Source organism: Cydia splendana, chromosome 3 (genome assembly GCF_910591565.1).
Source record: "Cydia splendana chromosome 3, ilCydSple1.2, whole genome shotgun sequence".
Taxonomy (NCBI): domain Eukaryota; kingdom Metazoa; phylum Arthropoda; class Insecta; order Lepidoptera; family Tortricidae; genus Cydia; species Cydia splendana.
The window spans coordinates 20,365,043-20,381,968 of NC_085962.1; the positions used below are offsets into that span (position 1 = coordinate 20,365,043).

The 16,926-nt window shown below is 39.1% G+C and overlaps 1 protein-coding gene across 2 annotated transcripts in view; it reads left to right on the forward strand.

The window, feature by feature from the left end:
• The window catches only part of LOC134806763 (uncharacterized), a 29,385-nt gene extending 12,772 nt beyond the window's left edge, over nt 1-16,613 (forward strand). For both annotated transcript variants that reach the window (XM_063780089.1, XM_063780088.1), the window contains 4 exons: nt 5,990-10,239; nt 10,345-10,465; nt 11,386-11,526; nt 12,445-16,613. In XM_063780089.1, the coding sequence (XP_063636159.1) occupies nt 6,005-10,239; nt 10,345-10,465; nt 11,386-11,526; nt 12,445-12,624 (4,677 nt within the window). In that variant the 5' untranslated portion in view covers nt 5,990-6,004 and the 3' untranslated portion in view covers nt 12,625-16,613. The remainder of the gene's footprint in view (nt 1-5,989; nt 10,240-10,344; nt 10,466-11,385; nt 11,527-12,444) is intronic.
• The last annotated feature ends 313 nt before the right edge of the window (nt 16,614-16,926 follow it).

Here is a 16,926-nt window from a genome sequence, read left to right on the forward strand (position 1 = left end):
ACTTTAGGTATTTCGTTGATTAGATACAGTCAACTGTAAAAATATGGGTGTAGCCAACTTATTTAAAAATATGTCCCATAGTTCTTAATTCGCTGACATAAGAGCTATGGGACATATTTTTGAGATGATTTGTGCACCCATATTTTTACAGTTGACTGTACCTAATGGGTATATAAACTGTATGTGTTACGTGCATTAGGTATATTCACTTTAGGTATTTCGTTCAATAGGTAAATCAACTTTAGGGATATCGGACATTAGGTATATCGACTTTCGGTATTACGTGGATTAGGTATATCGACTTTAGGTATTCCGTGCATTAGGTATATCGACTTTAGGTGTTTGGTTCGTTAGGTGTAACAGCTTTAGGTAATTCATGCAGTCGGTATGTCAGCTTTAGGTAATTTGTGCATTAGGTATATCAAAATTAGGTGTTTCGTGTATTAGGTATATTAACTTTAGGTATTTCATGTATTAGGTAAATCGGTTTTAGGTATTTTAAGCATTAGGTGTATCAAGTTTAGGTAGATCGACCATAGGTATTCTGAGCTTAGGTAAAACAATTATAGGTGAAACGTGCATTAGGTAATTCGTTCATTAGGTGTTATGAGCTTAGGTTAATAAACCATTAGGTGTTTAAAAAAATAGGTGAATCGAGCATAGGTGATTCGACATTAGGTAAATCAACTTTCGGTATTCTGATATGTAACCAAAATTTTGTTAGAGTTCAATACTAATAAAAGCAGAGTATAAATTAGAGATGCACCGGATATTCGGTTACTAACCGGTATCCGGCCTATCCGGCCATTATTTTAATATCCGGGCGGATACCGGATAGTGATCTACTATCCGGCCGGATACCGGATAGTAACATTGCTTGATTTTGGAGTAAACAAATTGGATCTAAGAAACAGTCACGGTCATAATCGTACCGGTTTATTATTTTAACTAGTTTTGTGCGTTGTGCGCGGGGCCCGAGGGCCCCGCGGTCTTCTTGTAGTTTGTTGTTTGTGCTGTTGTTTGTGCGGTTGGTTTTGGCAATGTTGTTGGTGCTGTTTTTGGTGTTGTTGTTTGTGCTGTAGTTTTGTTTTCCAGAGGGAAAAGGAAATGAAGTTGTACTTTTGCTAGAAAGAAAAGGTCCGCATGCGAGCACTTCATTCCCGCAGCTCGGCCTTCGGCCTCGCGTGCTTGGGAACTCGTAAGGGACGCTCCGGGCCTTCGGCCCTACGCGGAGCTCGGCCTTCGGCCTTCGCTGGGTTTCGAAGCTCAGCGTCGGGCCTTCGGCCCGCCGCTTCGCTTATTAAAACACTTGGAGGGTTGGATTTGCTTCGGGGCTCAAGCGGGAAGTTGGAGCTTAAACACGACCCAATAGGAAAAGTGTCTTAGACAAGCGAAACGGCGTGCCGAAGGCCAAAGGCCGTAGGCCCGACGTGAGGTTGTCAAGACACTTTTACTCCTTACCCTCTTACCCTCTCGTGTGACGCTTCGGGCCTTCGGCCCTACGCGGAGCTCGGCCTTCGCTAGCCTCGACGCTTCGCCGTCGGGCCTTCGGCCCGCCGGCTTCGCTTATCAAGACAGTTGACTTGGTAGAACGTTTGGAACCACAGCATTCACGCAGCTCGGCCTTCGGCCTCGCGTGCTTGGGAACTCTTAAGGGACGCTCCGGGCCTTCGGCCCTACGCGGAGCTCGGTTCCGAAGCTCAGCGTCGGGCCTTCGGGGCTCCGGGCCTGACGGCCCTCCGCGGGGTCAGCCTTCGGCCTCCCGGCCTGAAGCTCGCCCTTCGGGCTCGCTTAACCTACTTGGAAATTTGAATTTTGCCCGTGTCCGCCGCCATTTTGGATTTTTCCAAAAAAATTTTTTCACATGGTAATCTTGGGCCCCCAAGCTCGCCGCATGCCAAATCTCAGCGCGCTCGGACCAACTTGAAAAAAATAAAAAAAAAGTCTGCCATTATGAAAATTTTTAAATGCAGTTTTTTAGGGTTCCGTACCCAAAGGGTAAAACGGGACCCTATTACTAAGACTTCGCTGTCCGTCCGTCCGTCCGTCCGTCTGTCACCAGGCTGTATCTCACGAACCGTGATAGCTAGACAGTTGAAATTTTCACAGATGATGTATTTCTGTTGCCGCTATAACAACAAATACTAAAAACAGAATAAAATAAAGCTTTAAATGGGGCTCCCATACAACAAACGTGATTTTTGACCAAAGTTAAGCAACGTCGGGAGTGGTCAGTACTTGGATGGGTGACCGTTTTTTTTTGCTTTTTTTTTCGTTTTTTTTTTGCATTATGGTACGGAACCCTTCGTGCGCGAGTCCGACTCGCACTTGCCCGGTTTCTCTATTTTATTTGCCTCTATGACATTTGTTCGAGCACCCCCCACCCATCTCGCACCGTTTAAAAGTTGCCATACAAAATTAAAATGACCATTATTTCCGCCATCTTGGAATTTTTCCAAAAAATTTTTTATTCATAGGAATCTAGAGGCCTCTATCTTCCGCCATGCCAAATCTCACTTAGGAATATAGGGGACCCCGAGATTCCGTGACCAAAATTTCAACGCGCTAGGACAAACATAAAAAAAAAAAAGTCGGCCATTTTGAAAAAAAAAAATGGCGCGGTCAAAAACTGCCAGGGTCCCTCTATGACATTTGGCCGAGCACCACCCACCTAGGTCTGACCGTTTGGCCGAGCCGTCAAACATTTTTCTGACCGGAAGCGGTAGACCAAAAGTCGGATTTTTCTGGAGGTCACCAGACCGCCCTCTATATGAAACTGTCAAAGTCTAACACCCCACCTACCTCCTTCTGGGAGAACAATCATGTCAATCAGTCTTCGGGTTGCGGCTTTAAATAAGATTAATTAAAACAATTAAAATATACCACTCAGTTGCACGTAGGGCATGCAGTACCGGTCCCGGTACAGAGAATTTCATTTCCCGGTTCTGGGCATGGCCGGAACCGGGATTCCCGGTTCTTCCCGGTTCTCAAGGCATCTTTTGATTACTTGTGTTTAATTGTTTGTGTTAGCGTTCAATCTTTATGAATGACTTATTTTCATATAAATAATTGCATACGAATTAATAAATGACTTATTTTATTATAAACAAACACTTAATTGGCGTTCTAACCTATTTTACGAAATTAACCGGCACACTTTGCCTCCGCCTGGGCCGAGCCACACGGCCGTAGAGTAGTCGATGCACTCAGCACTATGACGGCACGGCCTGCCTGCACGAATGCCTACTTTACTAGGTTAATTTGTCGGGTTATTTGGGTCCCCCGTTTCATAGCACCATTATTAAATCTTATGTAATGTCCCGAGCTAAAGTACTAAAACATTACTACTATTGAAATGGGAATAAATAGTCATATGATGAGAACCGGGAAGTACCGGTACCGGGTCTTCAGTGCCGGTTCTTTTGACACTATAAAATTCCCGGGAATTCCCGGGAATATGAGAACGGGGAATTCCCGGGAGCATGCCCTAGTTGCACGCGCACACATTTCGAACCATAGAAGGTAGGATGGTATAGAAGTGGTATACGCGTGCCGCCGTGAGGGACAAAACATACGCAAATGCGACACTGTGATTGGTCGAATTCATTTGTTGCCCACCATTCTCCATACTAATAAAAAGGTGGGGAACAAACAAAAAGTGAGACTGTGACAAGGACAAGCAATGATACCGCCTTCTCTGCTACTCCTACTGAAAGTTCCATAAGTGCATCTCGTTCGGTCGTTTGGCCCCTCCCCCGTTTCATCTCTATATTATTGTACCTCTATAGGCAAGATAAGACTATGGGGCCTTATTTGAAAGGTTATGAAACCCTATATTGGAAAATGTCGTAAAATGGACGATCTACCCCAATCAAAAAGATAATTTTCAGGAAAAATGAATCAACGTGTATTTACGTTAAAATTGCAAAGAATAAAAACACTACAAAATCAACAGATACAGAAAAAATAAACTTTAAACTAAACTTAAAACCTGTAGTGCTGCCTCCTCTTGCCCTCCGAGTAGCTTCCATGCGATCAATCATGACTGTCATGAGTGCCACGATGCGTTTTTCAGGAAAATTGTTCCACTCCTCAATAATGGTGTCTTGAAGCCTGTCGAGAGTGGCAGGAGCAGGATCATGCGATCGCACCCGCCGTTTTAGCTGATCCTAGAGATGTTCGATAGGGTTCAGGTCAGGGCTTCTTGCTGGCCACTCCATTACGGTGATCCCAGCCTCACACAGTTAGTCTCACAAAAACAACGCAGTGTGGCAGCGGCCGTTGTCATGCATAAACTGGAAGTTGGGTCCAACAAAACCATCATATGGGACCACTTGCTCCTCCAAGATCTCCGTTATGTAACGCCGAGCAGTCAGGGATCCCTGGCTGTGACCACCTTCAATGCGGGAAATGCACAGGAGATCAGTTTACTCGTCGATCGAAATGCCGCCCCAGAACATGCGAGATCCGTCCCCTTAGCAGACGTGTTTCTTCAGTGCAGGCTTACGTGAATTGCTCTCCCTGCCTCCTATACACCCCCCTGCACCTGTTTTTGGTATAAAGGTACACCCTCGTCTCGTCGGAAAAGAGGATATTCCTCTATTGTTTAAACGTCCAATCTTCGTGCAGTCGGCAAAATTGCCTCCTGGCTATTCGATGCTTTGGCTTTAATTGGGGGCCTGTAGCGGGCAACATCCTCTTCTCTTCCAGCTTTCTTCCGCTCGTAGAGATGCTTACTGCTGTTCTTCCAGCTGCTTGAAGCTGCTGCTGAAGCTCAACAGCCTCGGAGAAACGGTTCTGCGAAGAGTTCGATACAATGTACCGGTTGTCTCTAGCGGAAAAGCAGTGTTGTCTTCCAGATCCAGGCCTCCTGATGTAACCACCAGTCACCTGGAACCCCAGCAAGACTCGACGCACTCGGAAACCGCTTATGTAAAATTTTTCAGCAACTTGATACTGCCATAGTATTATTTGCAGCAGTGCCACCTCTTGAGCTGCTTCTTCTGGACTGGTATCCATGTCCAAGGGTTTATTCTGGCTTTAACGGTTCATTAGTGACCTCAGTGACCTCTGGAGAGCGCATGACCCATAACTAACCTTTACCCTCCATTTTATACCCGTCCAGGATTGCACAACAACGGACCGATTAAAATTGGATCTCGGCCCTTTTTTAAACAAAGCGTCGATGTTCGGCGATGGTTGTTTATACGGACAATGACGATTTATCTTTTTAAAGTGCATTAATTGCACTTTCAAATGATACCAATATTGACAGGGTACAATGCACTGGATAAGAGCTATATTTGCTTGAAACGAATTTTTGGTAAGGTGCGATTTTTTTGACGCCGAGTGTATATTTTAGTTTTTGGATTTGTGCTGGTTAAACTGTTTTAATATTTTTGATAACTTTTAAGACAGTTTACTGAAACACTAATGGACTTATAATAATGTGTTAAACCGCTCTATTATATATTTCTATATTTACATATTGATTGTAGTATTACAAAATGTTAGTGGTAAAATAATAAAATTCCTACCTTTTACCAGTGATAACTACTGGGAATAATAGTAGTTACCACCAACTCGGTCTGGTGGTAACTAGTGGGAATAACCCGAAGTTAAGGATTAACTACCTATACAGGGAATGAAGAATAGAAGGAGACAGAGCAAATGCGTGTTATAATTGAAGGTGGTATTTTCTTGCCACAAATTTTAGTTTTACGTTTAACACTATTTTTTAAATATAATCTTCTTGTCAGAAACCGAATTTAAAGTCAAGTATAGTTATAGAACCCATACATTCCTTTGATCAATAATAGAAAAATGTTATTTCGGGTTTGCCCATGATTTATTATTTGTTATTTGTCTCGGCACCACATGGACTAAAATAAATGTGAACATGAGGTTCAACAAAAAAAGAGTATCGTATTTTAAAACGCACAATTAATATATTTTCATTCAAATATAGCGATACCAATTTTGGTTACAGGTTTAGTTGCTGAAAATGGAACAAGAACCTCAAGTGTTTTCTTCAAATATAACACGAAGTTCAAAACCGTTGAAAAATGATCTCACTGATCTCTTAAAAGTTACTCCCGCTCAGCCTATTGAGCAAAAAAAATACGAGAAAAGGAATACTTGCAATTTTATACCGAAAACTGGTAAAACTTATGAACCAAAGAGAAAATCAAAATTTAAGGTTAGTACTGTAAGAGACGTTAGACACTTGTTTGAAAAGGATGTCTACTCTACCTTACTGATTGATTTGGAGAAACAGCAAAATGTTTTACTGCGAAAAATTAAAGCTGGTTCCGCTAGAGATGAAAATACCAAAACGATTACTAGAAATATTTTAAAATCCGATAAACCGGTGTCAAGATCCGCGTGGCAAATGTTAACAAATCTAAACCCAGAAGAATATGCCCACCCTACTCAGTTTGTTTTGTGGAACGGTAAACGCATTCGGGTCAACGGAAGCAGAGGAGGATCGTGTAAATTCTTGTGTAAATACGATCTAGCAATGAGACAATTCCCGAAAAAAGTAAAATTCTCATTAATACGTAAACCTGTGCTAAAGAAGAAAGGTTTACTGCAAAACTCTTTGAGTGTAAATTTTAAACCTGGGCCACTCAGAAAAAAGATATTTCTTGATCATTCCTATCAAAAATATCATGTTGGCGGGATAGAGTTACAGAATTTACCAAAACCTGCTCTTGAGATTAATCCAACCGTGGGGAAAACCATAGATCCCACGATATCCCATTATCTCCAAAACATGCGTGAGGAAGATGGAACAATAACTGAGAAATGGGCTGAGTTTTCAGTTTCCGTTTTGGCTACTGTGAAAAATGAAATTGTAACGCAAATCGAAAGTGAATGTTGTGTAACATTCGATCTCAATTATAAACGCGACCAACAACAAATATTAATGCGCCGTGATGTAAATAATGAGTTTATGCCGTCACCGCTCGCTAAGATTCTAGACGATAGCCATTGTTACACACATCAGGATTCAGTTGTAACATCTGAATTACAAAGTTTACTTAATAAAATTATAGATTCTGTAGAAATCAGCTTAGAACAAGACAATATGTACACCGGTGAAGATGAGCCCCGAGATGTAAAATCAGAGAAAACTGCAAACGTTACAACTGTTATTCAACCTAAAGAAACCCGACTGAAACGTAAATGTGGTGAACTAGAAAGATTGGATGTAACCATTATAAGATTAACAGAAAATAATGATAATACATCTCATACGTGCCCTAAAGCATGCTGTAGTATGGGTTGTGTTTGCTCATCATTGGAGTGTGGCTACAATTTTAAAACGCACTGTGGCCGAACAGAATGTATGTTTGAATGTAAATGTGATTTCTCAAAGTACAAAGTAGTTGATTCATTTGAACGTGATTGTTCTAATTTATTGCCTGGTTTGCTCAAATTAGACACTGAAATGAGTTCAAAACTGGCTAAGGAGGAACAAAAATTCCATCACACTGTAATTGTTACACCTGAAAACAGTATGTTGTTAAAATCTAAACGCAGAGATTGGAAATCTTCAAGAAAATACGCGGAGTTCTTTAGTAACATGTCCCTAAAAAGTGAGTACAAACCCGAAAAAGTAGCAGAACTTGTAATCGAAAAACTTAATTTGCCAAATGTGGAACCATGGTGTATGGTCCATGGTTTATATAAATGTTTTTGTAAATGTATATTCACTGAAAATTCACTCCCCGAAGTAAAAACCGACGAGGTTAAAGAAATTAATGGTGTTAACCAACACAACGACAGCATAGATCTAACTGATGATGTGGAAAAACCTAATTTAAGAAGCAGTAGGGCGCGTATGCCTTCTCATAGAAATATATATGTCAAAAATCCTGTGAAAGACAAACCAATTGAAAGCTTGCAAACAGATTGCGCTGAGGTAGTTGTGCCTCATTGGTATTCTAGAAGCGCAAGAGTAAAAGCCTTTACAGGGCGAAAATTCTCAGATGGATATTATTTTAATGCAAACAGAAAAATCTCGGAAATGGAACAGCACGATAAATCACTTCGCAAAAGATTAGAATATCTTTATCATGCCAGTACAAGTAACCAAGGACAGTTAAATTCGAGTAAAGTTATGGAATCCGTACCAACTCCTTCAACTCCTTTGCCAACAAAATCAGTACCTACTGGATCCCTACCTGCCACCCTACCTCCATTGCCACCGCTAACATCAGCCCCGACTATTAAACCAACCAATACAACTGAAAAGGCCTTAAATACAAAAATAAACTTGTATACAAATCGATTGCCAGACAAGAAAAAATTAGTTGCATGGTTAGAAGTGAGCTACAAACAGTACAAACAACGCATCAATAGCGGAATTGTGAAAATCTCGCTTGAACCACCACATCTTGGAAAAATGGCTCTCTATCCATGGGAGTTTATTTTAGGTAGATACCGAGATAGAAAAAATCTGTTTTTGATTACAACTAAACTGCCTTATCGCTTATCCATGGCAGTAGATCCACAAAATCCATTCTTCAGGCATTGCATAAATATAAATGATATCCGCTTTGCCGATTTACCCAAATATCCAGTGACTGTTAAAAATTTGCTTGCGAATGCAAATGATCTAAAAGACAACTTTTGCATATTATGGGGCTTATCACATTGTTGGGAATTAATTGGTTCTGTCACTAAAGTGTGTAATCAGGAAGGAGTCAATGAAAGTATCCAATTGAGTGACGAAACTGACGAGGAATTAAAAAATAACACTCCGGAAGTGTTGAGTGATTCTGTCCGCAATGATTCGGACGATTCTAACGCTACGGTTATATCACTCGGCCAATATCGTGACGAAGAAAATACGAGCTCAGATAAAACAATTGACGAAAATCATGATACGTCATCAGATGACTCTTCTAGGTGGTTTGTGATGACTGTAGAAAATGACTTTGAGGAGATTCAATTTTACAATAAAGGATTTTTTGTAAAATTGGAAAGTATAATTAAGGCAATTGATGTAGCACGTGCTTCAAAGAAAACAGTACGGTTATCTTCTCAAAAATGCGCAGACAATAGCACTGGCCCACAATTTGGGATATATGCTATACCAAACGAAAATGAGCCGTGCGTGTTTGTTGGTCCGTACGAAAAAGGCGAACCACTTGGTATAGAGACTGTAAAAAATATGTCCGATATTCGTAAACAAAGGAGAACCAAAGGCGTATGGATTACAACGAAAAAACTCGAAAACTTTAACGTTATTGACAATCCCTTGTCATTCATGCCGTCAAGAAATAGTTCAGAGGCTGAAATGATGACGCTTGCTGGAGATTCCGCGAATACTGAAAAAGGTACTGATAGTTTTGTAGCAATGTTAAAAGGCGATAATAAACTCACAGGCCAAAATACAGTAAAACAAGGTTCAACTGAAACTCATAACTCAAAAATCTTAAAACCTATTAAAATTTGCAAGACTAACAGTTTTTATCAACTTGCGCCAAATGGAACTCTAAAACAAATATCTCCGCAACACAGCAATGAACAGAGTCAAGTATGTATTCCTACTACGATTCAACCAAGGGTGCTCAGCGCTCAAGTATGTGCTCCTACTAGTATTCAACCTAAGGTGATAAACGCGTCCCTTTTAAAACGGTCTGACTCAAGCTACGCTCCTTTATTAAAGACTTCTTCAATGCTGAAGAGTATACCCAAACCTACTATATGTCACATCAGAAGAAAAATTGTTACAGTTCACAAAAGACCAGTCGCTGAAATTGCGCCTCAAGTGAAACAATCCAATAGTCCAAAGATTGCAGTAGCACCAAGCTCAAAGGATGAGTCTACAAAAAAAGAAAAAGGCATGTTTATTCTCAAACCCGAAGAAATAAATAAGAGACTAATGCAGAGTCAAGTGCCCACGAATTTAGAGCATTTAAATGCACGCCAATCTGGATCTGATACTGGGACAGACGCCGAATTGGAAATGGATATAGAAAGTTTTCTAGCCACTGCAGAAGAATGTGAAGCTCCAAATGATAATGTTTTAATTATTTCTGATGATGAAATGGATGGGGGTAGAGGACGGATACATTTGAAAGATGTGTGGATCGAATGTAAATCTATAGAAGGCTTAGGTTGGATACGAGGAAGAAAAAACAATCAAGGCTCCGTGAGTTTTGAGTTTCCTGGATTCAACTACACAGAATTCTACAAGCAAGAGGAAGCATTCACTAAGCTCACTCAGTAAGTATTAGCTTATTTATATTTTAACAGTCTGCGGACCTTGTGATACTATGACAAGTTAAGGAGAGATAAACACGATTCACTGTAGAGTTTATACATTTTCAGAGTTTTATCAAGAAAAATCTACATACCTAAATCTATACATTTGGAATGGCATGTAGTAGAAATAGAAAAGGACCTACGTGCCACGCGTATGCTAACACAAGAGGAATTGGGTCCTGATTTTGTAAGTATTTCTATAATTGATTTAAGCCTTCGAGTAACACCGGGAAGAGAACCGGCATTCGCACTATTTCCCCTCTGCCGAAGCACATGCCCAACTGCGCATGCACACAACTAGCGCGGTGCGTGTTGTGACTCATCCGTACACAAAAAGAGATCGAGGTGTGCAAGATTTGTCTTTGACGTGTGTCATTTTCTATGTATCTGTATCGTTACATATTGGATTTTGTATTCTAATGAGTGATAAGTGCCACTGTGTCAACTGTGTGCACGTTTCCCCCCGCAAAAAATTTGTACGGTAAGATATCGCTTGGGCTCCTCCCTTCCGAATTGACGGAAGCCGGTGTTGCTCGGAGACATTTTAAGCAGTAGGCCTAACGCAAAAAGCAAGTTGCCAATTAAGAAACAAACAATTGACATTACGCTTCGCTTTTATGACATTGACATTGAACACACTGTAGGAACACAATGAATTATATTTTCGCCTCAGCAGCTCGAACAAGGGTACTTTGCTTCATAAAAACAGTGAGCAAAATGCGATTTTGCTCACGGAGTCATTTTGCTCACTGAGTGAGACAAAATGACATTCAAGTGACCTTTATAGTCAAATGTCATTTCAACATGCGGGGTCTAATACAAGTTCGATATACTTGGGTTCTATTATTTCTGTCCCTCTAGGTATGTTCTCACTGCTTAGGGTGAAAAATTTTGTGTACTACACGAGATCAAAGTTATTTACATCTCGTGCGCTTTTGAATCCCTTACTACGCTCAAGATTCTAAATTAGATTCACTCGCTACGCTCGTGAATCTATTATAGAATCTTTCGCTTGCACGGGACTAAAAATAAGCACTCGAAGAAATATCAAACTTTGATCTCTTGTTGTACAAATAACTATTTTGTAAAGTTTTATTTGTTTATTAGGTTATGACTAAACGAGGCATACAACACAAACAGGGACTGTTACTCGGTAAGCTATTAAAGAAAGAAATCGCAGACGACAGCGGAGACAGTAACCCGAGAACTGAGAACGACGTTAGCGACGCTTCTGATAACGAGGAGGAGGTCTGTACCTTAGTTTAAACAACAACGTTTAATAAATAACCCCCTTATTCATAAAACTTTACGGGTCTGATTTAGTTAAATTATGTTTTATCCCATTCTTACAAATACATAAGTCAAAATGACAGATATGGACAAACGATTATTAGCTAATTGAGGTTTGTAGCGCGTTTATGATGGGGGTAAGAATATAAGTAATTCAATAGATAATTTATATTGAAATTTACCTTTTTAATAATTTCAAACTAACACTTCGAAATTCCGGGGTTGCAATACGATACAGTACGGTCCAGGAATGTAATTTTAGTACCATTTCGTACCTACGTTTGTACCTTGTCACAGTAGTGCGAGTATGAGGTCTAGGATTGCCAGATCGAAAGGCGCTATTAGCGGGAAAAAATATAAATTTATCGGGATTTTGGGACTTAAGTCGGGAAAAAAAACATTCAAATTAAAGTAATTGTATTAAAAACAACGATAATATTTTACATTATTGGCACTACGCTCGACGACAGTTCGGAACTTGAAATTATTGTTTTATAACGTGAAGCTGTTTTTCGGGACAATTTTCACTTTGTTGGGAATCGGGAACACATGGTAAAAATCACTGTGACAAGGTCCAAAATGGCTCGGAAATTGAATTTTTTGACTGTTGATATCTATATTCTATACCTATAAGTACCTACCTATGTATCACAACCTACACCTAGTACAAATTTAAACAGTTCCAATCCAAAGGACATGATTGTATGTTAATTCAGACACACAGTACAGTGTTCGTTTTAATAAAATAACCTGCCTGTGCGGGCTGTGCGTGTTAGGAACATTTTAGATCTGCGATTTGTCCTAACTGATTATACCTACTTACCTACTATGTCAGCGGGCTTGAAAGAGATTAGAATAGATAGGTTGTGATTTCAGCCCATGGACATCGCGAGCCTAGAAGCGGCGAGCCAACAATTAGAACAGGAAGGCGAGGAATTATTAAAGACGTTCAAAAGCAGCGCCAGCCACGCCGGTATTGACCAAGGTCTGACGGAGCTGGATGGCATGCGCGAAGAGATCGCTGCGAGACTTCAGAGCATGGTGGCTGACACTTAGGAGGAATGTGGCCGACCGCGCGCGACCGCTTCTCTATACAAATGTAGTCCCCATTTTCCTCTCTGAATGTTAACATAATACCTATAACAAATCTAAAAAAGACATACCTAAATCAAATTGTGTATAAATATTTTCCATAATTTCAATAGGTAACGGGAATCACATTTGTATGAAGAAGCGGTAGTCGGCTGTCCTTTTAATGTTGCATGTTTCCCTAGCCTGTCATATTATTATTGTAGAGTTAGAGAACCCAACTCAGGTTTGAAAGACTGCGCTTATTAAATATTTCCGAGAGTCACGCCCTTTTTAAAGCGCGGTACGGATTTTAGTATCTTCATAAAACCCAAGTCTAAGCTTAAATAACTGGAGTACAAAAAACAGAATCGATTAATAATGACGATGATGCCAAATACTACCTACATTTAGCGTTAGAACCGTAGAGTACAGATATATGTAGTGCATAATTATTTTCCATCGTATTTTCACGGCAAAAACACGTAAGTACAAAAAGTACCTACTGAGGCTGATTGAAGTAGCATAACAAATACGAAAGTTTCCGAGAAAATACAAAGGAAAACAATTATGCACTACATATGTAGGTATTTTCGTGGCTACAACAATAGTGGCTAGTGGCTAAGGTGTTCCAAGCCACTTTATCTACTTATGCCGCTGATTGCACATACATACATATTGGATGATAAAGCTAAGTTTGGTGTCTTCTTCATTACTTTTTTTCTATATACCTACTTAATTGTACAGCGTCACCTCGATTTTGATGATATGTGCTCTACGTAACAACACCCGGGTTTAAAACACTGCAAGTGTACTATTCATGATTGTTATTTATAATTTGTTTTCGAGAGATATAAAGGCGATTCAGCTCGACAGTAATATCAATATCCTATACTTAATTTCTTGTGCATATATTAGTATTTATCAAATAATTTATATTATAGTACCTTGAAACAGTAACTAGACATTATGAATATGTAACATTAGGCTTTCTCTCAGACCCAATGAATGATTCATAAGTAGGTACCTAATTAGACTCCGGTATGTTTCTGCCGATAGGGTATCTTAGACTCTTACCGTCATTTTCAAAGGTTTCCTTATCACTTATCATGGTTTTGTGTTGAAAATTACGCTGATAGTACATATACCTATATTGTAAATAAATATCTATTTGAATGAAAATGAAAACCTGTTAAGGCGGGGTAATGTATGCAAAATCTAAAGAAGTTGTTTTGTTTTATGTGGGTGGATTTTATGTTGAAATTTTTAGACTGCCATAAGATGTTAAGATCGAAAGATTTATGAAAAGAATTTGAGTTCTTTTAGACTGAGTCGTCGGTTACATTACGTAAGTGGATTTTAACCTTGAGTGTAAAAAAATCTGTGATATTATTTTGTAACTATCAACAATTGGACGTTATTTTAGAAGAAATGTACTGGATATCCTATATACCTATAATAATAAATTCCCATATTCATAAATCTTGACAAGCTTCAATTAGAAAATTTATGTTTATCTTTTTCTTACAAATACATAAGACAAAACGAGAGACTAAGCCCCCATTCGCACGACAGCTTTTTCAACGCGCGTTAAAAAAGCGCTTGAATCTGTCCGCACTCTAATTTCGACTTAACGTCCAAGGCTTAAAGTCGAAAATCCAACAACGCTTGATAAAAAGCGCCACCGCTGTCGTGTGAATAAATACACACGTATCCATTTGTGTCATTCAAACGCTTTTTTAACGCGCGTTGAAAAAGCTGTCGTGTGAATGGGGGCTTACGATTACGACAAAGACAAACGATTAATAACTAATTGAGGCTTGTAGCGCGTTTATAAATAACGCCTAAGGTCATCACAATTTCAACCTTCTGTCAAAAAGTCATCCAGCATGTATTTTCGCTAAACAACGTCTAATTATATACTTATGTGTACTTTACTTAATAGATATAATATGTATAAATAATGGCCAATAAGCAATTATACCTAAGATTTTTACGTAAATACATCGGGGGTTCCCAACCTTTTTTGAATAGGTATTATCACAACAGTCTCGGCTATCGTCTTTTCGATTTTGTGGAGGTAAAAAACCGAAAAATCTCGGGATTTCTTGGAAAAGCTTCCCCCGTCCACATTACCCTCCAGCTGTGCACTCTTCCCGTTTCCAATGGTTGGGAACTCCTGACGTACAGTGATACGCAGAATAGTTGAACATTTTAGTACCTTATATTTCTAACCACTGTAGCAAAGATATACCTACTAATTATAATAATTTTGAAAGAAATACTACAGTATTAGTAGTATTACAGTACCGTGTCTTTTGTCAATATCAGACTAGGTGCTAAAATGTTTAGCTATTAAGCTAGTAATGTCTTAGGTACAGTCGGCAAAACTATTAGCTTATCATCCCTGCATACAAACTCACTGATGACTTGATGAGCGAATAGTTTTGCCGATTGCACTTTGCGGGGTGGGGCTGTTGTCTGAAACTCAAACACAAACAGCTGTAGGTACTTACTCCTCGTATTATCTACAAAAACTAGTCAATATAAAAAACACATATTTAATACCTAGCGTTGAAAATGTCGGAAAAAATCAAATGATTTTTTCGGAAATTTATGAAATTTTCGTTTTTTTTCCGTTTTTTTCGGATTTTTAAAGAAAAAAACCAATAAGTCATTACAATGACAATTCGTCATTACGAATGTGTCATTACACAACTTTGACAACTGAACTGAACTGACACCGATCCGATGTCAATGGCAAAGTAAGTCTATAATCATTCACCTACTCACCAGTATTAAAAAAAAATAACCGATTGAAACCTGTTTAAAAAGTTTGTTTTTTTTTTCATTTTTTTTCGGAAAAATTGAAGCGGTAAATCTCATGGTTTTTTCCGTAAAAATCCGAAAAAAACGAGCCGTTTGGAAAGAAACGGGATTTTTCCGGAAATTTTCAACGCTAATAATACCTGTAGTTTTCCTGATCTATGCAATTGTTTTTAAATATTTACTTATGTTATATTAAAATTTTAATAGGCGCAGATGGACGTAATAGTTTGCTTTAAATAATCTCCGTTTATTTATAAGCGAAATGAAAAATATTATAATAGCAATTTTAACAGTTGACGGTACGTATTATGCGGTAACTTTCCATTAGTAATAAAATTCTATAAGCGTCACGCAGTTAATTTATGTTTTAGCTACACTTTTCTTACAAATACATTACTTTGTCAAAAACAATACACTCCTTTTTTGGGCAGTCGTGTAAAAATACAGATTAAAGGGCGTTGCACCAACCATAATTAACAGATTGATCAACATCACGCAGCAGAGAACTATGAAAGTTCCCATACAATTAAATATCGCGAATGATTTACCTAACTGTGACAGACGTTTTGGTGCAACCGAATCTAAGACGAGCGATTAATATCTAATAGAATAGAGGGTTGCAGCACTTGTAGCACAATAATGAATAACGCTATCTGTATTCAAGAACTAACGTATAAATTGACACCTTTTCCAATCACAAACGTACCTATATGGCACCGTACAGCGCCATCTACCTACCTACTATAGTTGTCAAAATCTTTACTCGTCTCCATTCCTTTGTGTAAGTCCTGAGTTGAGCTCGAGTTGAGCGTGCACGGGGCGGGGCGTGCGGCGTGCATGTTAAACAAATGCAAACGTATAGGAGCGGTCTTAGTGCACGCTGCTCAAATCACTTGTGAGCCCGACGCCACGCTGCACGCCCCGCCGAACGCTTCGCTTCGAGCGTCCACTCAGGCCTTACAGTCTCCAGTCTATACCGAGAGCAGACAACATGCTTGCCCCAAGTTGTGTGAATGTATCCCTGTCATTGGCGTTAATTAGGTTATTTTAAATGTACATACATTGCAGACTGATTTTAGAAGGTTTGAACACTAAGTTCAGACAATTACCTTGTCAGATAAGAGTTAATAAAACTACACTCATGAAAATATTATATTTTATTATGTTCTACTAAAAACGGTTTTCCTTTCTAAAATACTGTAGAGTACCTAAGTATATTACGAAGTGTGTTATAAAAGGCTGAGCGAAGCGAGTGTTGTACGATAATACATTGGCATTTAAATTTAAACTTACTATTATCCTAATGATAATATTTCCACGCATGTTAGAGAAAAAAGGTACCTATTAGATGTGCTTTTATATTATAATTTGGTACATTGTTGTGGTATTGGGTTTGTAGGATTAGAAAAGCAAGTGTGAAGCTTACATTGTATAACTGATTCATTTTCATTCGATTTTCAT